We start from the raw sequence: 25,460 nt of genomic DNA, 5'->3' as shown, positions 1-25,460 counted from the left end.
GTATAGAAATATGTAATTAATAAATATCATCCCGAATCGAATCTCACAATACACGTGTACAGCACAGTGGTAAAGGACCTCTCGTACTCACAGTGTTGGGGAAAAAAAGTCACCGATACGCTGACATTGACACACTTCGCCCACCGCCGCCCGAATCCCCATTTGTTTTACTTATTTTTCCCGTTCAACTCGCTTTCGAACCGCTTTTCAGTTGCATTTTTTTCCAAATTCAGTTTTTTATTTTTTATTGCAAGTTTATTCATTGATCCTCTGTCGGCCGGTTACCTTTATTTTCTTTCGCGCGATCGGTGTGCCAACTTTATTGGAGAAGTGTGCGGCCGGTGTTAATCGACGTTTAGTTATTTTGTTCAGCGCTAAGTGGTTTATAGATATATTTGTTTCGGATGCGTTTAATCGGAAATGTATTGACGAGGAGATAATTGCAGCTGTTTGTATTTGTGTTGGATACGGGGGTTCGTGAGATAAGCGCTGGCTGGCGTGCCGGTGTTGTGTGCACAAGCGCCATAAATATTGTAAAGTGATCGTCATACCGCCCACGGGAAATTGGCCCCAAGCCCCAACCTGCTTTTTCCATGTGTAGAAATTTAAATTGATGGTAAAAGGATCGCGTTCTTTGAAATTCCCATTTTGCCAAATGTATTTTAAATATCTACAGCGTGGTCGAACAGTTATAGTCGAAAAATAAGATCGAGAATGAAGTTTCTGCTTGATGTATAAAAACTTATCTTTATTAAAACGCTATCCATCATTTCGATTCTGATTTTCAATAAGAGCCGAAGTTCAGCTCGTTACACTTTCCGATGTTTAAAAATTCCACGGTTTCTATACTAGAACTAAACTAAAAATGTATTTTTAAGTGTAAACTTTTTGTTATTCATTGTATTTTAATTAGTTGAATAAGGAGCATCCGTGTCTAGTACACGAATGCCACTCACATTTTGGACTTCCAGAGCTGGCAAAATGCAAAGTTTTTTCTGTGATCATCTTGATACCCAATAATGGTTATAAATATTTAATGGAAAATATAATTGCCGAATAGAAAAACTATATAGCAAGCAAATATGATTCAAAGAATATTTTCGGAGTAGTGGGGCGTTGGGGAGGGGGGGAGCTAGCCCGCGGCGACGTGTTAGGGCGGGCGAGACCGAAAGTTTTGCGCGCCACGGTGACTATCGCACTCCTGACGAGGATAATGTAATACAAAAATATGTATTTTGTTCAGACTAGTTGTAGAATGTTGAGGCTGTACCTCGGCTTCTTAATAAAAATATTAAGATTACATTTGTCATCAATAACCAGTTTTGTAATCATATTATTACGATAAGGGCTATTAAAATTGACAGTTAAAGGTTTCAGAAATAGGAAAACTAATGAACCGTTTGAGTTTGATGCAAAAGTTTGTGAGGGTGTAATGTATGTGTGAATGATTGTGTATGATCTGTGTATGTTTGTTACTCTTTTACGCAATATCTATTGGACGGATTATTACGAAATTTGGTACACGGGTAGAATATAACCTGGAATACTTTATATATACGAGTGTAGTAGGGGCCTTCAACTACAATAGAACAAGTAAGTGCGTCTATTATCGCAGACTGGTAGCCAGAGAAATTGGAGTGGTTCCTGCGTCCGGATGTCCTGCTGTTTTCCCAGCGGGCGCCTGGTCGTCTGAGTACTAATCATTTATCACCATTACGAGCTGGACTGAACTCAAAATATGACATGAATTAATCCGTTATTGAAGTTTGAAACTACTTATTTACTTAGATATTTTACACATGCAAATATTTATTGTGTAATAGTGTCCCACTGTTGGGTGAAATATTTTACTACACAAATATCAAAAATTTGTAATTTATTAAAATGTTAGTCAGTTCTTAGAAATAATATCTGGGAATTAAATGATGGATGAGATAACATAGAATGTACGTCTGTTTTATATTATACGAATAATTCGTAGAATATAAAACAGACGTACAACGAGCTGAAAAAGCAACAGATGTACCGTCCCAAAAGATTTAAGTTATTTATCATCGAAAATTGGACAGTCTTGTCTTGGAGAGTAAACTATGTTGTGTCCTGACTTATCGGATATATGCTCATTCGAATGAAAATAATTGTGTATTACGACGATTGAACAGTGGTGGTTAATTTTGTTTTAAACTGTAATGGAATCAGATATAGAATTCGTTTTCCATTGTTATTTTGTAACCGCTGCAACTACGTCATAAGGTAAATATTAGAAAAGTAGAATGCCATCAAAAACATGCTGTAAAAAACCCAAGTCTCGCAGCTCAGTTCATTAATTGTCAAGCAGTTTACGATGTTTTTAAGATTGATTTTTATACGTTTGGATCATTTTTTTTCATCATTCGCCGTGATGTCGCCTATGTTAATTAAATTTTTAATTACGTATGAACAATGTGACCCGAGTTAACCCAAAATTGCAGAGTAATTTATTCAACTCCTTTCGAATAACGTTAGTCTGACGGGTTAAAATATTTAACGGTGATTTTACAGCGAAAACTTTTTCCAACCTGCTGTCTGTCAGTAGTGCCGTAGTGCCATTTGGAATTTAGCTTTTCACGCCTTTTGGACAATGTATGCATTGAAACCGCTACGATTTAGTGGTACTTTCATTTTATTGTGGACCATAATCTTTTATGTTTTAACAATGAACGAACAGAAAATGGTCAATGGCATTGCTTGTCGTATTATAATGCTAGTATTCGATTCTATGGAAAATCATTGAGTTCTTTAAATGAATCTTGAATTAATCAATGTTGAATCTTTCTTGTCCCTACCTACTAGAACTTTGAAAAACAAATTATTCCCGCTTTGTTTCCCATTTATGAAAGTCATTTATGAACAACTCATTTTCTTGAGACATTACATGATTCTGTTATTTCGTATATAGTAGTTAGTTATGTAACTGAGAGAACTAATTATCGATTGTAACTTATAACACTGGTATTGTCAGCCAAATGGACAACACGCAACGGCCCACACTAAGAACTAAGCTTGCATCAACCAACATATCCAGATAAATATCTGATCGCAGTGAAACGCAGCTGACCAATCACAGTGCGTCATTGTGACGCAACGACAACCACACCGCAATGTGATTCGTTCGCGAAGTCTTCCTTCGAATTCTATAGTGAGAAGTGAAATGCAAACTCGCACTTCGCCCTTAGTTACCTATCTCCATCTTAACACCGTACCTAATATTCTTATTGTCACGAAACTCAGAGGAGCGTTATCTTTACCACCATTCATTTCGTAATGTTTGCCCTCGCAGGTGGCTCCAACATTAAGTCCGTCGTTTATTTGAAGACCTGTTTCGGAAACTCACTTATTGTACTCATTATTACACATGAGGCATGGAGCGACTTGTAACGCCTTTTTTATGGCACCTTCGAGCTCTTTATCTCATTTGCTCTTCAAAAGCTAACCTTTACGTTTAATTTTCTTGATTTCATTTATAGATTTTAAGATAGAGTTCGATAGAAGCAATGGTTTCGACGAGTAATCAATGAGTTTGTTTTGCAGATATTTATATGTATCTCTAGATATGTTGTCCACATTCCTGGGTTTTCCACCCACCTTCACACTAAGCCGACACACCAGTGTTAAGGGAAAATCGCACCTAAAACAGACATTAGCTTGATGGGGTTTATCGGGCTTATCTTCAACGTAGTCCCGTTCATGAAAATATCTTTTCATCATTATCATCATATCATCATCTGCAGCCTTCCGTGTCCCACTGCTGGGTGTAGGCCTCCTCCTCTCTACCAACCAACCTTATCTGTCCTGGTTCATCCTTATCCAGTTGTTGCCAACAATTTCCTTTACGTCTAAAAATGATTCATTTTAAACGTGGAGATTAATACGCAATAGCAGTAGTAGTCCCGGGTGGATCCTTAATTACGGTAGTTACAACGGGGAGAATGCCACCCCCGAGGCGGTCGCGGCTGCATACTGCGTGCGTTAGCTAAAAAAGAATTGTCGGATACGAAAATTACCTGATTTAAGACCCAAATACGTCTTTCTTTTATCTTCGCATGGTACCACATGTTGCGAACTGGACTGTGATGCCCGAAGCCCGCGTGAAAGTAAACCTTCAAGTTCTATATATTCGGTGTTAATATTGTGTCTGCCTGACATTAATCCTCTTTTTGAATGCTGTTGTTGCTTATCATATATCATTATAGGGCTACACCAGTATGCCTTTTTTCACGTACTATCTTCAAAACGTTTCCCGCGGGCATAATTGTTTTTGTGAGAGTAGATCATACTTTACCATACGTATAAAATACCATTTTGTTATGCGATACGTTTTCTATATGTCGAAGTACATTCCGAAAGCGATTTTTTCTACTTAATATCAAGTAAGACAGACAAATAAATTACTATACTTGACAATTAACCATGTTCACGTGAATGTTTGTAACTTTAAAAGAAAATAAGCTTTTCTCTTTAAACAAGTGATAACTAATTTATTACTTGACGATTTGATTACAGTAGTCCGACATGCAAACCTATTACAACACAAAAGAGAGTATGTTTTTTTCACAATTACTATTACTTTATATACCCGTTTGTTTGTATATTACTATTAAATGTAAATATATGAATTGACTTTCAATTCACTTGGTTCATCCAAGTTTATCAAGCAGAAAAGCCGCTACCTATTTGAAGTTCGAGGTCACATAATCTGGGATGCCTTGCTCCAGCTTCCGGGAATACAGGGACGAGGAAATAAAATATTATCTTGATAGTAAGTACAGCTCGTAAAGTACGTACGTAACTTGGAAGATGGTGTTTAATGGTAGTACTCAGTGGCACTGGACTGGAATGGCTTGACTCTTGACTGTGGGTTTTGTGACTGCGTGGGCTTGTTTTAACTATCGTCGATGCTAACTGATATGTTAAAAGCTGTAATTCTTGGTGGTAAAGGGGTCCTTAAATTTTTATGATGACGGGAATGATATAAGAGAGTTATGCTCGTGTTCCTCTTTGCAATATTTCTTCAGCTCTGTACTGTGGGCTTCAGAGATCCCAAAATGTTTGTTTTTATTTTAAAGGGATTCTTGAATGTTTGGTTTTACGAGGGGTTCGTGGGATGAAAATGGTTGTCATTAGCTGAAAATAGTGGTTTAATTCTAAACCTGTACTGAAGTTGATGTCAAACTTTTTGCGAAATTTAATTTTCTTACTTTAAGAGTGTTATTGTCAAATTCAAAGCGTTTATTCGCGTAAATGTTCTCGAAACCGTTCCTATTTTTTTCTAATTAAAAGTGAAAATTAAGAAGTAGTAGAGTTCTCATATCATTTTTATCCATAAACATATTACATTCTGCTTTACATGTTACCTCTTAATGTTCGTGACTGCGCCAAGAAATGCCTATATTATGTTTAGAGGTCTTAATGTACCTATCTACTTGTATTATCTCTATTTGGAAATCTCACTGAAATAATTCTGATTGCAGTCCAGATTTTTTATTAGTTTTTAGTGTCAGCAGATTTAAGTTCTGCTAAAGCGAACTCAAAAACAAATTGTCCATTATTGACAGAAAAATAAAGTTCATGTCGTTCGATTGGTCGGATAAAGTAAGCGTGACCAAAGTGAGCACTAGGCAGTAAAAGATCAACGATTGTATTTTTGACATATATCTAACGAATAGTGTTCAAAACCTACACAAAAACATGGCCCGAATCGGATCAACAAAGTGCTACGTGTTACTCATTCCTGAAACATTTCGACCAATCAATTACTCGTATTTGATGTCCGTTCGCTCGGGTGTCCAAATCCGCCACCAATAAATCAGGGACATCCCTAATTTGAAATGTTCAAACGTCGCCACCGGGTGGCGCACGGTCGCAGGGCCCGCTTCGGTCGTTGCTCTCGAAATTCTCCCGAATGCCATCCCTATTTCCTCCGCGACGGATATTATCGCAGCCCTGCGTACCGACGATAATAATCGCAAGGGCAGACCTAACGGTCTCTTTAATGCTAGGGTACGTTTTGGACTCCCTACAATACCGATTGCGTTTTCATATCGTTGTTTTTCGTGTCGGGCGAGTTTTATTTAACGTTTATGCAGTAAAAGCTTTTCGGAACTCCAGTAAATTTTTATATGATCAGTTAAGGAACTTGATGTTGTTGGAACAATGGTATTTTGCTTCGTGATGGCCTGATAAAGTTCCTGAATTTAAATGGAAACTGTTTCTGGTTGGTATTTTTTGAACGAAAAGTCTGTCGGTCTGTAAAATTACTTATATACTACATACATTAATCTCAAAAACTCATGTCTGTTTGTTTGTTACAGGGCAGTGACGGATCCCCGAGATGGCCGGCGCGTCGCTCTCAAGAAGCTGCCCAACGTTTTCCAGTCGCTCGTCTCCTCCAAGCGTGTCTTCCGCGAGCTCAAGATGCTCTGCTTCTTCAAACATGAAAACGTGAGTTACTTCTTCTTCAACGTCGTATTCCCTATCGTAGTCCCTTGAGAAGCTGCTTATAAGAAGCTAGCCAACGTTTTCTAGTCAATCCACACTTCCAAGTATGTCTTCCACGACCTCAGGATGCTCTGCTTCTTCAAACATGGAAACGTCAGTAATTTCTTCTTCGTCGTATTCTTCTTCATTGCCAGACGGCAATGTCAATATTTTTATATTAACTTGCATTATGTTTCTTTTCTTTTTCTATTGTATCCTTGACTTTAGAAATAAAATCTCGTCTTCTGCACGCTATGTTCGAGGCATGTTGTAATATAAAGTAATACTCACTTGCCTTTTATTTTAAATTGCTTAGTGCATTTTCTTTTAAGAGTTACCATGTTTATTTTTACATTAGTGTTTGTTTTAGTACGAATAATAGATTCTTTCATTGTTTCCGTATTTACACATTGCGCGACAATCTTACTCAGTTGTATTTATCTAGATAAATATATCAAACCCCAGGACAGGTTGATATTAAATTCAAATCGTACAATCCACGTGCATGACACAAACATCCAGCATTTGTTGTTTAAACCAACAACCTGACATCAAGTTGTTGTAACTCAGACAATACTGTACTGTTCATTTTTGTCAATATTACACGGTTACGTTGACTACTATGACTGTGACGTGGAAATGCAACAATTATTTAATTAAACTTCCAAGTTGGATGTTGTGACTGTAGACAACTTCTGTAGACAACAACAATGAATCATTTTAGCGCGTCTGTTCTACAGGATTTTTCATTTGTAATTGAATGAACTGGGATTTCAGCTCAGACTGCACTTAGTATTTGTTATGTCATTAGTTATCTTCATAAAGTTCTCGCCAAATTTAATTTAGCTCACAAGAAAGATGATATATTATTTCATTTATTATTAAAACTTTGTCTATTAAATAAAAAAAATACTCAAAAGCGGACTTCATACTAAAGGTATTCTCTACCAACCAACGAGGAAAACTGAAATATAATTTTATCACCTGTATCAAAATTATTTTTTTATATTTTATTACTTCATGCCTTAAACATATATTTGGGTAGTTAGATGTTCTGTGGATTGTACCCCCCACTGGTTACATTAATGCTAATAAGCCCCCGATTGGAGTTCATCACGAAATAATTATAACGTGCCGTGCGCTTCTCATAAAATATTCATTTTGAATGTGTTTCATCGACCAGCGTATTGTTAGCTGGTTTGTGCACTTGTTATTCAATTTCCAAGTAATTTTATATTTATATAGAGATTAGAATTTACCGAACCCTGATTGGGCTCTTTGATTTTTTCTATCGTATAAGTAACTACATTTCCAATTACACTTGCCTTAATTTGTCCAATCCAAAATTCATCGTTTGTCCAAAAAACGTTAAATGTACTTAAAATGACATGCTAAACCCGTTTAAAAATGTAATATAGCGGAACCTGGGGGCCTACCATCAACTATTACAAAACGATTCAATTGTAGGGCAGTTCAGTTTAGGAACCTAAAATGAATCGCGTTATTTGGTACCACCAACTAATCTTAACCAAGTCGCATTTGAATCGTAAGGAGTGAATGAAATCCATTTAAAAAATAAAAACTGTTTCTGAATCGTAAACCCCAGTGACAGTAGCCAAATGTAAGATAGAGATAAGGCTATACGATGTCTATATATTTTATCTCGTTTCAAGAGTTGCGTTCCGATATCAAATTCTTGCCATTTTGGGCAAACAATACGCACTTTTTTGTTACTTGAAATTAAAATGTATATTATTATCTTGCTGTTATATGACTATAGTAAATATAAAACACAATAAAATAAAATATTTAAATTAAAATAAATGCAATATTATGCAAACAAAAAATTTGTCGGTCATAACATCTAAACACAAAGTTCGGAAAATAAAAACCGTACTAGGAAAGAGTTTCCGTGGCAAAATTAGGAACTATCAATAACAGATAGACATCGTTGTTTTCAGCGACAGTAGCGCCACGTCTGTGGGACTTCTTTCTGTGCGACTACGAATTAGCGATGTAGATTAGTTTAGGTTCTGAACTGAATCGCATTAAGAGATGTTGGTAAGCCCCCTGGACTTTGTTTGACTGTTTGACGGCTGAAGAAAATAACGCTCGTATACCTTTAAATTAATAGTAACAGTGAACTAGAAAATAATATATTTTTATTTTTTCAGGTATTATCGGCGTTAGACATCCTCCAGCCGCCCAGCCTCGACTTCTTCCAGGAAATGTATCCTTTGAGAGATATTTTAGTTTTAGTTATGTTTAAACGTTCAATTTTTCCTGGAATTTCAGGTATTTCCAGTCTTTTTACTTTAATTAAATGCAGTAGACAACAGTGTATGCTCGACCCTCGTTTACCGCGGTTTGACCTCAGAATTTGAAGGTGTCGTCAACGACCTAATGTCGGAACCCAATTTAGTGGGCAGGACGAGGTCATAGTTAAAAGCAGCTGCGGCTCAGAATATCAAGTCTAGGATAGCTTAGATGTCGCAACATCGCTTCTTATGTTGTAAATCTAAAATATACTAACAAAAATACAAATGTACCAGAACGTTCAGTTATGTAAACACGTGAAGGATAGTATGAGACTGGCGCTGTAGAAGGCTCTAATACAGGTACGTTGACCCCACACGGGACTCTGAAGATTGCACTTCTACTTAGGGCCGGCGGGACGAAAGCTTAGTTCAGAGATAGTGTTTCATTATAAATATTTGGTGTAGAACGGGATCTGTTGGGAAAAGGTCATGTGGACGAATACTAAATAGTGATATTGATTGCCATAAAATTAACTGTCATTTATAGGGTTATTTTTATTCGCCACAACAAAATAGAAATGTACTTTTTGGTACGCCAGAAAGTTAGCATGGAGAACTTGATGCAATATTTATAATGTTTAAATATGTACTTCACAACATCTTCGTAAAACCGTTAAAGATAACCGTTAAACCAATGAATTTGAAATTTTGATCGTAAGAAAATTTATTATTTTCGTAGTTTCTAATATTCTTTACACTAACCAGGAAATCAATGGGCGCTCTAACAGATAATACTCATTCTTCGGGGAACGGTCCATCTCAATGTTTTCTTTATATATATTTTATCTCGAATCCAACGCTATTGAGTTTCGTCTAGAGTTGTGCTGTCAGCGCTTAGCTCGCTTGATACTTCGTCTCGGTTGGATTTCCTATCGGAAGATTTATTGTCGATCGAAGTCTAGCCTCTGTTGATATTAAAAAGTGACTAATGACTGGAATGTTACTACCCGCTTAAATTGCCTCGTCACCCGAGTAATATATATTCGAAGTATTTTCGTGAGTAAATTTCCATATGAAATGAGAAATTTTTGTTAGGTATCTGCGACGTATTCGCCAGGAGTATAATTTGGTGTTGTGTCGTCGTCGTGGCATGCCAAGGGCACATTGATAATATGTGGCGCTCCATTTGCTCCTATTGCCAATTCCCTTATATTTCTTTGTCTTGCTTTTGGGCTCTGTTGTATCTCTTTTGTTTTATATTTCATTTCCCGCTCATTTGCATTAGCCGCAGATGTTTTTGTTGGATCATTCCAAAATGCAACAAATAATCGCGTCATTATCATTTTGGACATTTATTTTATGCTAATGTTAGATATTGATATTTAAATCCACCTTAAACCACTTCAATGTGGATTAAAGTTAATCTATTGGTAATTAGCAAAGGAAGAGAGTCAGGTATTTGTTGATTATAGAGATAGAAAAGAGCAGGCAATCTGAACCCTAAATTCATTCATCGGGCCGGATTTTTGTGACATCAAAAGAAAGACCCATTAATCATTAATTCGACCACTCATTTAACGAATCTTTGTCCATTTTCGTCATTTTTGGAGGTGGAAAACATAAAATGAGGCTATTCTTTTCTGGCATGGATGTCAGTATACAATGCGCTATTAACTTTATTGATGAAATATTTCTTTCCACAGACAATTTTTAAGCTTATAACGTAACATTATCTAAATATCGACGGATCTGAACCTAAATTACTCATAGTCCTTTGTCTCTAAATCAATAGTTACCTCATCCACTTCCCGATAATAAATGATTTAAGTTTCATCCAATTTCGTCACATCTCAGAACCATCGTTTATCTTCCTTGGAAATAAAATATGTGACCAGATTTATGTTTAAATTTTTATGATCGGTTTTACCCTGGCATAAATTACGAATTCGTCTCGTACTTTGAACTTTCCAAAAATGTCTTTGTGTAGCAGTACAAATAGCGTGAAATCTTTTGTTGTTTTGTCGTCATTCTTATTGACAGTCACGCGAATTTTCACGTGATACCGAAAAGATGACTAGGTATTTATTTAGATTCTTACATAAATAGAGTTCAATAAATTTAAGCAATTTCAGAACGCCATATTTAATTATCAGAGGATACAATAAAGATATTATTTCGTTTACTCAATACTTGTGGTTGGACGGCGCGGCGTCAGCTGCTGCAGAAACACAATATCCCTCGTCAATGTATTCCCCTTCAACTTTTATTGAAATAAGAATGGCTGTCGCGCCTAGCCCGCTTGCAGTAAAACAGAAAGCAATACTTGCACTCAGAATGTACATCTATGCTTCATTTTTTAATTCACTGTAAATTTTACATAAAAACGAATCCTTGCTTCCTCATCACTTGCTGGTGAAACAACGTTCTCAAACAAACATTTATTTGTTTGAGTTAAAGACCTAACATAAATTAAGACTTTGATCGAAGAAGGTCACGCAACGAAACACAGGTCGGTTTGTAAATAACGAAATTTCTGTTAGTTAAGAACTTGATTATTTTGATGAGGGTTAATATTTAATCATCGCAGAAAAAAATTTAAGACATCCACAATGATTACAAAGACTGATCACAATTTTACAATATGTAAATGTTGGAGAATATTTTATATTTGATATGTATAATGTTCGCAGATAATTCATCCTCTTTTCCATTGTGTAATTTGAGTGCAAACAAATATTTTGTTGTTTGAGGAGTGTTGTTTACGATCGCAATAAAGAGAGATGCGTTTACGTGTCCCGATGAGTTGTTTATACGAGCGCGGGCGGTTCAAGCACCAAGCTTGCCCGACCGGCGCGCCGCAGAAATAGAACTAAGTGCTTCCGCTGAATAAAATCCACTGTCCTCTTTATATTCATTATTCTACAGTGATGAAGCTGCATTTATTTTGAATTTGTGCAACAATTCCGCGAATTCCATTTCTCTGTCTGTTGTACTCTTTGTATGTTTACCATTGTTACGCACATCCTCATTAATTTATTCCACGAATAAATCACATTTGATACGTGCACCAAGTGTAACAAAATTAATGTTAACATAAAAACATCAAAGTAAATTACGTCGTAAATAAAAGACGCAAAAAATTCCGCCTTTAAAAAACTGTAAGCCCCGAAAACAAAGGAAGGAAATTTGGCAGTTGTGAAAGTGTCGCTGAGACGATGATTCGAGCTTAGCACTTTGACTCTCGCAATGTAACTTCGTCATAGAAATATTCCGTTTTGTTTTGGCCCGTGTCAGGGAAATTTATAACGCCATTCACGTTTAAGTTTCCTCATTTCGTTGCCTCCAGTTTGGGGCTTCCTGCTTGCATACATCAGCTGCGCCATAAAAAGCAAACGTGTAATCTCTGACACTTCTCGTATGACACGCCAAAGGTTTTTAACAAAACATAATTTCGCACAACATCCCTTTGTTTCTAAACAACACTGCTCGTATTCTACTACGCATTCATTGTTTTAGTTGTGTTGCCGTTTTGTTCTTGGAGTGGGTTGTTTTGTTCCAGGGCCTGTTTCTTTTGTTCGTCGGTGTCAGTCTTTGTTCCTGTCGCGCGGCGTGCAGTGCGCGGTGCAGCGCCCTTGCGCGTGCGCTTCCTAATTAGCGGTTTGCGTGGGCCGCCTGGCCCGATTTAACCTCGCTCGCCGCGTACGCCTACCCGGCCCGTACTAGCAGATATTGCAATAGATGCTGCTTTCAGATATAATTTTATGTACATTAAAGTCATGATGATGTTATTTTATAGTCTTGCTTGACCCTGGTACTTGATTCACTATCCAAATTACAAACTTATGTTTATTATAGATGCCACATAATCATTTAAAAAGGGAGTTTTACAAAAGTTATCAACACTACGCCTAGATTAAGTTTTTTTTTCTGTCAGATATCTTATTTCTATTTGACCTTCTAATATGTCACTCGTGTTACCGGTTACGCGTCCCTTAAATGCAATATACGTAGGCGCCAGAGAATTAATTGGAAGTCAATAGGTCGCGTCTCGTCATAAGATGATAGACGTTTGAATGCTTTCAAAGTAAATTAACTTATGAATGCTCAAATTCTTAGCCTCAACCTTTCGTATTTATGAGCTTGACCTCTTTATGGCACTGCTGTTGGTCGTTTGCTCGACTCTAACAACTTACACGTTCACAGGGAATATTTAGTGCCTTACCTCCATTTGAATCGTAAAGTGTATGAAATGTTCAACTTCAAAGGCGAATAGTCATTTTACAATGGTACACTCAAGGTAACATCTAAAATGCTCTAGGACTCACCGCTAGGACCTCGTCCTAGAAACAATTTAGAATTTACCGGTATTACTAACATATTCACATAAAGAGATCCTTTGCTAGTGAAATTCTTGGCTTGTCAAGAACAAAGAGAGATAAATTTCAAACGAGAATTTAGGAGATGACTGAAGCCAGTAAATCCAAACGTCCTTTTTATGAAACGGCTCAGGATTATACTGTAAACATGCAAGGGAATGTTCCTGCGCCTGGGTCCTTTTTATAGTACCTCGTTCCTCGAAGAGAGCCGTTTTAATATTCTGTCGTTTATTGACAGAAACGCGACAGTGACGATGTGATTCACAGTCCTCTCTTTATGACGTGGCATTGACGTAAACGATTTTGAATTTTCAAATATTATATTGTCGAGAACCGCTGCCCTTTCTTTGTTATGGGATCAGAAAATATGAAAGAGAATGTCTTCATTAGTACTAAAACGGCAATAAACCACAAAGGAATGCTGGCAATGCCCGCACGTCAGTTTTTTTGCCCACAATTTTATAGAGGTCACCTACGTTCGGATTGGATTAGTTCGGTTCATCCCCGCGGATAATGCCCTCTTTTATGTTGTAATTATGTCCAGTTTTATCTAGGTATTATCCTGGACCCAAGGGCCATTTCGTATAATTTCTGGAATTTCGTTATTTCGGTATTTTATAAGGTTCATGTTTTTAATAACTGTCATGGGACGCCATACGGTTGCTTTCTGCTTTATTGCTTGGAGTATCTTTACGCATTTATAATAATTAAATAATAGGTGTTTATACCAGAAAATTACAAGTTTTAATACTTTTTGTAACAAAAATAAATATTTTCACAGATTTATTTAAAGTTGCCTTAATTTTGGTAATGTTTTTTGATATTTTATCGAACATGCACTTCGACATTCACTAATCTAGACCTTCTGTAGACAAGTAGATACTATTATACTATAGTCAACAGCAAATCAAATCCATTGGAAATACTTCACTATTCTCGCGGTGTAGAGTTGATCGATGCGATGTAAACTGACATGTAGGTGCTTTCAAACGATGCTGCATTCAGACATAAACCTAGATCGTAATTGAAGTACTTTCTCATCAAACAGTTAAAAATAAATACAGTTAACAACCACAAGATTTATATCTCCGCAATCATTTTACAGTCCATAACTATAAAAAATTATTCATTTCTTTCTATAGTCCCACCGCATAGGAAGAACCATGTTATAAAACGTTTAAACATTTATAGCATTGCATGTAATGGTAGCAACGGTTCTATACAAATTGCATGTGTATATTATTTCCCTATAAGTTAAACTATCGTGTCTGCTTCCGCCCTAGACTTTAAATTTCTGGAATCAATGTAATATACATGTTATATTTATGTAAAGTATTGCTTTTAAATCTTCCAAATATTTCTATTTGAGGCCAAGTGGTACAAATAAATCGTAATTTCTGAACCGAAATTTTCACCCATGATATGGATGAAGAAGGACTTAAGAGAGAACAGACAGTGTTTTGTCCACATTCCGCCGTTTTAATATTCCTATTAAATTAGAATATTGAGGACCAAGATGAAATTCGGTTTTATGGAATCTTCTCGAGATTATTTCAACCTAATTTCCATTCGTGAGCTTGTGTTTCTTTGGGATAAAACTGAAGATTTGCCATGTTGAACTTCGGCCGATCTTTTGATCCGTTTATTCAGCTCTTGCATAATTGCATACCAAATAAACTTTTTAGCAGCATTTGTTTTTGTTTCATTAAATTTAATAAATGTCGAATATAATTACGACTTGCTCTACTTTTATTTTTATTCTTTGATCCCGGCAATAATATATATAAATGTATATTTTTGTAATATAAAAACATATAAATGCTTTTAAATGCATGTGTTTTATCGCTAGATTACTTCAACTAGAAAGACTGTAATGCCCGCGTTATATATTCGCGGAGCTATACAGCTCCGTAATCTCTGGAAGAACTTAAGATAAGAAAGTTACATGAGCATCATTGTTTGAGCATTGGTTTTTTGTTTACCGTTGACACAAATTGCTAGATTTCGTAGATTGTTTTGTTTTCTAAATTTTTAAAATATAGTTTTGTATTTACGATGATATCATCATTAGATCCTTACCTAACTTGTCTCATATCATATATGATTTCAAAATGCTTAGCTATCGTAGGTAGTACTATAGGTGATGAGTGTTTGAGCGTTTTTATTTTATTTTTGTCTTATATATTAGGTCAGTGACTATATTAATTTCGCTTGCTAATTCTTTAGTTGGTTTTTCAAAAGTCATGTTTTTATTATATTTTAAAGGAGTAATAATAACGTCGAAACCAGCATTGATAATCGCCCCTGTGAACATTAAATTTCCGGGCTGGTCTGTTTTGAAACATTTCTTTATGTCTATTACCTTCACGTGGTTTACCACAGCAATCGGGGCACGTGTAAAGTATATTATACGTTGTTGCTCTCCTTCTGGCTCACAAATGGGTTAAATGTCAAGGAAACTAGGAGTTTTATTACTGACGCGATCGCAAAACCCGTCAGCATCAAAAGTAATGCTGTTAATATTCATTCAGATATTTGTAATTATTTTTATGCTGTTATATAGCTAAGTATTTGTTTGTTTGCTTGTTCGTCTGTTGGTGATCAATATAGCAACTTTATTTCCCACAGCGGATTAAGTAATCAAATAAATGTTTTTGGTGCATGCAGTTGTTGAAGTGTCACCATAAAAGGAAAGTTAGATCGAAATAGTGTTTGGAAAGAGGGTAGTAACACGTGTTCGGTTTATGATCCTCCGCGCACTTTTGTGGTTTTTGCTGGTGAAGACACTGGAAAATACGGGTGTAAAAACCTTAGAAGAAAAGTCATTGACTCCGAAAACTGCGTGAATGCACATGTATGTAGTGTTTATAATTTACTGTTTTTATAGCCGTTATAGAGCTGAAAAACGAATCTTTACATTAGTACTCATAAATATAAGAATTTAATAGGGATAAATACAAGATTATAAAACAATACAAGATTTGAAAACTTTTGACATCTCCGTATTGAAGTTGAATAAACAGCTAAGCTAATGTTGAGCCTTAAAAATTGTGCTTAATCCTAGGGTTTGTGCTCATATTTCGTTGCGAGAGGAGTAGATTGAATGCCCCATTAAATGAGGGATATGCCCTCCCTTGCCCATTCATATTGTTTTATACGATAATAGGGTAGTTATCATTAATAATATAGAATCTATAACGATTGCCTCCACGAAATATTTGCTTTAAAATTGCAACATTAAAAACAAAAATATTGTTTTTAATTAGGACCGCGTCCAAATTGCAAATTGTCTTGACAAAAAAAAAGTTTTATTTTATCGAAAACTTAGAAAATTAAGTCTCGTATATGTATATTTTTAGAAACCTTGGTGGTACTCTTGATTATACAAAACTAGCGTGGAATAAAGAGAGGAAGATTGCAACAAAAGTGCAATCTTCCTCTCTTTATTCCACGCTTTTGGTATCCTTGCCTGGTATCATCGCTTTTTATAATTCTTTTAAATTTATTTTTATTACTTTAATTTGCAAAATGGTGTAGAATTTAACCTCACAATTACTGATGTTTTACGGAAATTTGGTCATAATTTAAGAGCTTTGAAAGTTCTGAGTTGGCAGATAGTCAACGAATCGTTCTGTGAAATCGCTATCATTATGTGGTATTGAGAGATGATTTTTTTGCCATTGAGTTAATAAAATATCGATTCACAATATAGATGTAGGCATAGATATTTCATGTAATTTTTATAAGCCACTGACGTGGCTAGTTCACGGCACCGCTTAGGACGAAACTATTCTTCATGTTTGCTGACGCCATTGAGTTAGGCGACGTGGGATATATGCTCACTACATGTATGTCGTAGGGTATGTCGATATATAGTGAGAGTGTAGGCTAGCCTAACCACATGTTTTGTCAGAACTTGTAATGTTTAGTCGCAAATGATAGCCTTGCTTCCCCATTCATGACCCCTAGATTGATATTACTGCATTAAGTGGGTCGCTTATGTTTTGCAACTAATTAGGACTTATAGGTAGAAATGCATAATGTGACTAATTCTCCATTCAGCATTCAAAGCGAGTTTAAGTCATAGCTTACTGTGCACGTTGTTGAGATAGGGCGGAGCGACCCTTCTGTTAATGTATTCTGGCAATTTCACCCCCGCACCACCCTGCGTCCCCTCCGCCCCCTGCCTCCCGGGAACTTGAGCCCTGCCTAGGCCCTAGATTAAATTGTACCCTTCTGTTTGTCATTACTTTTTGTTACTTTCATCCCACAGGCTTAGCCGCTGTCTCGGCGTAATAATTTACAAAGTCATTTATCAATCGAGTGCAAGCGGCTTCTCTTGCTTTGAGCTGTCTTTCGAGATTGTCATAGCCACGATATAAAGTTAAAATAACAGAATGTCACGGTAAATTTTTTTCACCTCTGGTAGTATCGGTTTCATAACATTTAGAATTTTAGATATAAAATTCTAAATGTTATTACTTTCGTTGAAACAACAAACACTACGGTTAGAATGCCGTTATCCTCCTGGTCATTTTATAAACTCCTCACTTAGTTGTTCAGGATTGTTTGTCACGAGATCTGTTTCGATGATAGATTCCAGAACATCAAAGGAGTAAATGTTTACTCGATTTATGTCTGTATGTTCTGTTACTTGGATACTGGTATATCGTGTTCTCGTGGGGCTGAATGCGGTATCCCGTTTCTCACACTAATAACTTCCTGTATGTACCCGTACGACCCCTGTCTGCCGGCGATGAGAGATCACATGCGGTCACACATCGAAAGGGTTAATCAGCCAGCCATCGATTATAGAGCACAAATACTTGCATTACGTTATGTCTGACTGATTAATCGAGTGAATACACAGATTTAGTATCGGAGAATTGACCAAACCATCAATCGACCTAGCTAATATTGTTTGAATAGTGACAATAACGCCTAGTACTCGTAATATGTGATAATGGTAACGGTTTTAAGAAAACTTGCGTGAATATGTCTCAGTTAATACGCCGCCATGATGTTATTAATCTCTCTCATCTGAGCGTTATTTCCTCAGCCGTTGAGGGTAGGAGCTCTTTTACTTTGTCATTAGTTTCTCGAAGTAATATAGTAGCGTTATAATCAAAGTTACTGCGTAGGCTTCAGTCTATACGTATAGTAGCGATAGTTAAAACACACGTGTGACAAATAATTCTGCGAAGAGTGGGTTTAGGCGTGGCTTCCATAATTAATGGCGCTCGATTCGATGCTCATAGAGGTCCAAATAATGTTTGCAAATTTCCGAATCGTTGCGAACATTTAATGCGGTTTAGTCGTTAGCTCTTGGCACTACCGTCGACGAAGGTGATCAAGAGGTTTCTTGGCTCTGCGGCTAGAGATCAGCTGGCGTTGCTGCTCCGCCCCTGTCTCGATGACGCCTTGGAAACTTGCCCGATAGGCTTTAGATAAACGTTACCGTATTGCGACCCTAGTATTTGCGAGCCAGCTGCAAAAGTCCCGACGTATAGTTGAAACTTGCAACACTGCCCAACTATTTGCTGTGAAAACACATTCTGCCTAATAAAGATCGTGTTGCATTCAATCCTCACCTGCCACCAGTACTTGTTAGCAAACGTGCATTTTTTCTCCCCCGTTTCATTTCTATTAGATTTGAAATGTTGCGCGGAATGTAGGAATATTTCATTCCGAGGCACGCGCAGTTTCTACAAATCCAGAGTTATTGAGGTCGACATGTTTCAAACTGAAAAAGCTCGCGTGTAAAATGATTTTAGTCCTCTCTATTTTGATCATATGGACACCAATAAAATGAATATAATAAAAATTTATTCATATTCTTCGCTTTACTGGAATGAAAAGCTCGTCTAATGATAATAATGCACCGACTGAATCTCAAAGTAATACACTGACTGAATAACAATCCAATGATTTATTGTTTTCATATCGCCCATTTTTATACAACACATCCTAATAAAATTTTATAAGAGACGTAAAACTATTATGCCTATTTTTTTAAAACTTCAACTTCGGGTTTAGATAACGTATAGTCCAACGCAACAGCATCGTCTAGTGATAATAGTCAAAACATATTTAAATGATTTCTGAATAAAAAGCGAATAAATTTTACAGCCCTTGATTTCTTGTATTATAAAGGTTAAATGCCTGCTTGAATATTGTGTGATTTTCGGCTCTCCTAAACCCAATTGTTCCGCTGATAACACAGTTCATTCAAAAACGTTTTCTATACTTTCTTTTTAACTCCAGTTTCATAATATTTAGGAGTTTGAAATTACTTCTATACTTTGGTATTCTTAGCTTAACCGTTAAAGCGCCGCGCGCCGCTGCTAAACTGAATGAAAGCTAAAAGTTGGCTTTCAAATAACCTTTCTCATTACATTATGAAGTTCAATTGAGTTTTTAAATGAAATGGCGCTGTGGCTTTTTCTTTTTTCCATGGAATCCCATTGTCTAGATTAGCATCCTGTAGATAATCCAGTGGGGAAGGAATAGGAGACGCCGTCGGAAATTTGTTGCGTCGCGTCGCTCGGCGTTCGGCGCCACCACCCGTCGGTTACTTTGAATCTATCAAGTCTATTAGGAATTTCGTCAGAGCTACATTTAGAAGATTAGTTTTGAGCTTCCTTTGTGTATTAACATAATATATTCATCGAGAAAATTGGAAATTAATCTGTGCGATAATGTACATCAAATTATTTTATCTCAAAAGTTTTCGTTCTAATGGTTTTCAACTAAGAATTTGTCAAATCTTCATGTTATTTTTAATGTTTCGTGCCATATTCTCAAAACAAAATATGCATGGAGGTCGTACACAGCCGAGTTGGTCGGCTCTCGGGTTATTCATCAAAGTCCGACCTTTGCCGGCCGTCGTTTACTTACTTGGCGTGCCCCGGACCTCTCCGACATATTTTAATATTCATTAAAATTAAAAGGGCCGAATAAAATACTTCATAGCAAGCCTTATGTAAAACAACATTATCAAACATTGCGTTTCAAAAAGGGAAATATTTATCTAAATCAGAGGAGTGTTTTGAGTGTAACAATACAGCGTGTATTGTGGTTTAGTGTTCGCGTATTTAAATTGGGTTTTGGGTAATATCCCTCGAAATACGAAACTATGACGTCACTATGTTCAAAAATTATTCAGTAGTAATAACTACTTTAGCTAGCACGGGTATAATATTATTTTTTTAGTTCAGTTATAAAACTGTCATAAATATCGCTTTTAGATCTTATGTGATCTCATCTTAACGGCTACGTCCGGCACTGATAGATCACGCCAGGGAAAAGACTGGGTCGACGGATGACACCCATCGACCAGGATTATCTGAAGCACTGCATGAGAGAGCGCTCTTTGTTCTGTGATACTTGTATACGAGATTAATGATTGCATGTTTGATATTAAAGGGATCTCACATAGAAGTAAAAGAACGAAAATTATTTGCAGTTTTAGTACTAACTAGATTTTACCGCGGCTTCGTCCGCGTGTATTTGCATCGGGAAAAGTAGTACGAGTGTATGTCCTTCTCCGTACTCGTAACTAATATGTATGACAAATATCAGGGAAAATGGTTAAGTCGATAAAGCGTTAAGGGGTAACAAATTTAATTTAATTTAAAAATATTTTTTTACATTGTTTTGAAAATTTTTGTTATGAACTTCTCATTGGTATTTGTTTAGTTTCATAGTTATAAAACGAACACTTTGTTTGTGTTTCGTCATCGATGTGAAATAGTATAAATTTATATTCAAATGTTAACATCTATTACTTAGTCACTTGATAATAATAATAATTATTATAGTGGTTTCTATCGGCCTGTTTATATTAATATCATTGTGGTTAGCTCGTTTTAAACGCAGGCCATTTTGTTCTTACGTTACACGTAATAAAGGTCACATTAGCTTACGAAAGGCTACCAAAGTACGATCCGTCAATGTCGCCAGGCTAATATAATAAACCAGGCTTCTCCTTAGAAATGGGCATTTGCTCTGCCATCTGGAAACGTCTTTTATTATTTCCGCAAACTTATTTCTAGTCATGTCTCTCTTTCTTGTTACGTAACAATTTTGTAAGCGAATTTTCGGATCTTTGTAAATTCTTCATGAACGATAGATGAAATAGTTCGATATTAGTAGAGTTTTTTAAGACCTTCAAAATTGTTAATATTGTAGGGGGCAATACCAGCCATGTATTGCAAACTTACCCCCTAGGTACCTATAGCTCCATCCACGCTAACTTAATCTACATATATGACTACTCCAATAAATATACTCGTGATAACACTAACGATGCTTATTAAAACAAGAGCGGACATCAATAATATTTTCCAGTCATACACTTAGCTGGTTTTCCATACATACAGAGTTTATGTAAATATGACTGCTACTGCCGACCGGTTCTGACTGGCGCCGATGATCCATCAGTGTCACCTTTTCACCCGATACGTAAAAAGGGTATGGACTTGGACAAAGGCCATCTTCGACATTATGTGGTCTGTAATTTTATCTTAGATCCAGGCTAGATTCTTCCATCACCTTGAATTGAGTTATCACACGACGTGCACAGTGTCGTAAGCGCTCAAGTGGTTCAAAGCGTAATAGTAACGATTTTTAAAGTAATTCTGACATGGACTTTCTATTTTTCATATTTTGTTGATTCTTCTTATTTTATCTTGTCGAGATGAATATCTCAAACCTGCGGTTTTTGCGACCTTGCGAGCCGATTGTCCGTAGTTCTCTGGTCTTGTCCCATTTTTCATCTCGACGAGGCGTTCAATTGTGATGCTTTTTACTTAGCCCGTTACAATAGTCGATTCAAATTCGTATCGAAAAAAGGAATATAAGATTCAGGACTCTATTTTCTAATTTCGAAACTTTTATCGTATTTCAGTAAGCAACTGAACAACTATAATTGTTTCTCATTACATGCACATGCCAGAGCTTAACCTACTTTGTTTCTGACTATTATTGTTATATATTATTATTGTATTTCTATTAGTTCTTTGCTACTACATTTTTCTTTTGCATTTGTTTTTAATGCCTTAATGTTTTTTTTTTTTGCAAACATACATCTTCATGCTTAGCTTCACTAAGTATGACGCTAAAAAGTTTAACGTGTGTGTGATACTTCACTATTGCCACATACTTCTCATTTCGTTTCACATTATTATGTATTTGAGACCAATTGTTATGCTTATTTGAGTACTGGGTATTGTTCAAGCTTGTACTTAGCGTTCCGTTTCAAGGACTTTTGCTACTTTAGAGGGTTTCTTAAGATAAATTTGTGTTAGTCTATATATAACAATAAACTATTAGCTGCTAGCGGAAGATTTGATCTTTTGAGATTTCAACTGTTCATTTGAATATCAAATGTTAACATAATTGGTTTTATATATTTCGCAATGAGTAAGTCGAAAGCATCTATTCCCGCAAACACCATCCTTCGAACTACAAATTTTAATCAAATGTGTTAACATTTTTTTTTTCTTCCCGCTCAAAATGGTGCATTGATTAATAACTTATACACTCATAACACATACACTCGGTTGTAAAGAAGTCTGTCAGATAATTTAAAGTGCCAATAAAAGAAACCATAATGCTGATGATAAATTTTATCGTTTGAAATGTTTTATCAGTAGTAAAAGTTGGAGCCATTACGGTAGGCGACGACTGATGGTTGCGTCGTGAATGAGAGCCAATGATCATTTGATGCATAAATCATTCAGATAACTTCTTGTCGCTCGATGACAAACTCTTAGTCGAATAGTAGAGAGACACTGTGTACAGTGAGGTTTCAAGTCTTCGATCTTTCTAAAATGAAAAAATCAAACATCAAAGCAATCTTGCACTAACCCCACCACAGATTGTTATTTATAAATACGCGTAGTATATATAAATGATTCTTGTCATGTATGAGATTTGAAGAAAGGTAATGACGGTCGAAGTTCTCGCAAATTCATCATCTTAGCCCTTTTTCTTCCCATTTCTCTATCAGGTACTCTAATGTAGTCCACGTACTTTATTGCTATTGCAACAGAATATTGATTCACTAGTCGATTCTGTGATTCCCTGTCTCTGTTCAACTTTTAACTGCTCCTTAATGACGCTAAGGATTTCGATGCTGTTTTCGCCATTGGATATGAATTTTCTAGAGGAATGGTTATAAACATTGTAAATATTGCAACGAAGATAATAGGTAAAAGTCGTTAGTTAGCCGTTAGGTGAAAGTAGATAGAAGTCGTTATTCGTAAATATAAATTTCGTATATATATATTTTTGCAAATGAACTAGTTCCATAGAATTTTATTAGAAGGTTGGAAGCGACACGGACTGCGGTTTAGGCCACACAGCTGCATAACATCCGGTACAAATAGTAAACGCAACTGTTCTTTATTGAGCTGTTTTTGGAAATTCAACTTTATTGTTATGGTCATAAAAACCAGGATTTTTTAGTTTAGAAACGTAAGAAGGAAATATTAGATATATATTTTTTATGTTTTTAAACACAATATACACTACGATACTAACGAATACACTATGATATGAGTAATATTATATCTGGCGCTTGTTACCTCATCTTTATGATTACAATAAAAGGCGCAGCCAAGACAGACAGAGCCGGGAGTTGAGTAAGGCTGTTTCTGCATGAGTCTTCTTAGTGGCTAGCCTACTTGCCTATGGTGTTGTAAACAATGTTCAGTTATAGCCCTTTCCCTTTATTGATTTTTACAATCTGTGCGGAAGTTCAATTTGTAGAATACGTTGTAATTAAACTCTTTATTCAGCGGCGCTTACCTCTTGTGAAAATTTAGTTGGCCAATTCGGGTTATCGACTGAATTTTGGTATCATAACTGTCGTATAATTTTTTGTTGGCAGAGGCAAATAAAAGTTGGAACGTGAGAAATCAGAGTATATAGCGCGTCGCTGGTCGCGTTGAAATACACAGCGATCTTTTAAATTTCCATTTCTACAGCTATCTGTGTGCAATATTGAATCTTTATGAATAAATTTCACACAAGTCACATAAATTTTCACATTTATACATTTTATTTTATTTTTTATAATTTTCTATTTCTTATAGTTTTAATTTTTATTGTATTCATCATTTTTTTAGGTCACAACATACATAGGCCTCCCTTTTTCACGCTTGCACTCACATTTTTATTTACGCTGCTCATACAATTTCATTACTTTTAGTTAAGATACGCAAGAAGTTATCTACGCTCTACACTGTTTTGTATTCCGTGACTTAGTACAAGTAATCACGCTAGAAAATGTGTAGGTTTATTAATCTAGTCTACTAAAGCAGCTGCTATCTCCAATCCTCTATATTTCAGAGTTTACGCCAGAGATAAAACCATAGGGCTTCACACAACCTCATATATCAGAGGTTGTTATGAAGCAGTCGCGTTGCGTGCCCGAGATGATAACCGCCTATCACGTCTGAGCTGAAACTACTTGGATATATCATGTTTGTTATGACAGTCTGTAATCTACTTGATTTGTTTTTGAACGCTCGATTATAAGTACAGATAAAGGTGGTTATTTTGTGCTGTAGATTTTTGGATTGGGAATTTGGGTTTGAATATGCAACTTTAATTCGGAAGCTATTTGGTTATCCTTAATTATATATTAATTATTTATAATTATTTATACTTATTTATAATTATTTAATATTCTTAAACTTAAGAAATTCTTGTTTTTTAGACGATTTGTTTTATATTTCGTTTGATAAAATTGTCGGCTTACTAGGCACGTCGTGGTCTCCATTATGTTTATTATTTACACTGACTGATACATTGTCAGTATTCGTTAATGTCGCATATTGTCTATATAAAGTACTTCTCTCCTGATTTAGGGGTGGAATCCCAACCCCTCTGTAAATAATTGCCGGGACGGAGCGCATCGGGGCCCTAACCTCGAGTGTTACTTGTTTTGTTTTAATATTTTACGGTTCCTTTTGTTGCTATGGTGATTTAGGCAATGTCTGCTTAGGTACAAGAAGCAAATTTTAAGAATTTTCAAACATCGATGTACGTTTCCAATTATTTATTTCTTCAAATATTCATGTGCTAAATAATAGGGATTGGAAAATAAACCTATCACCATATGAGAAACATTATTATGTTTCTCATAGGTTTAGCATATTATTAAATATATTTATTGTTACACTGATTAATTCTTCTAATCGATTATATGACTTGAACGAAGAAGCTACCACAATAATAAATAATAAAAAGCAAACTATTAGTTAGTTTTACAAACATTACAGTTCCTCCCCCCATACATCCA

General features: G+C 35.9%; 1 protein-coding gene across 3 annotated transcripts in view; it reads left to right on the top strand.

The window, feature by feature from the left end:
- Positions 1-25,460, top strand: part of nmo (nemo) — a 95,852-nt gene that overhangs the window by 43,140 nt on the left and 27,252 nt on the right. For all 3 annotated transcript variants that reach the window (XM_053769824.2, XM_053769825.2, XM_053769827.2), the window contains exons 2-3: positions 6,351-6,480; positions 8,691-8,746. In XM_053769824.2, the coding sequence (XP_053625799.1) occupies positions 6,351-6,480; positions 8,691-8,746 (186 nt within the window). The remainder of the gene's footprint in view (positions 1-6,350; positions 6,481-8,690; positions 8,747-25,460) is intronic.

Source organism: Plodia interpunctella, chromosome 3 (genome assembly GCF_027563975.2).
Source record: "Plodia interpunctella isolate USDA-ARS_2022_Savannah chromosome 3, ilPloInte3.2, whole genome shotgun sequence".
Taxonomy (NCBI): domain Eukaryota; kingdom Metazoa; phylum Arthropoda; class Insecta; order Lepidoptera; family Pyralidae; genus Plodia; species Plodia interpunctella.
Note: the sequence above shows the minus strand (reverse complement) of the source record. Positions and strands in the feature narration are given on the sequence as shown.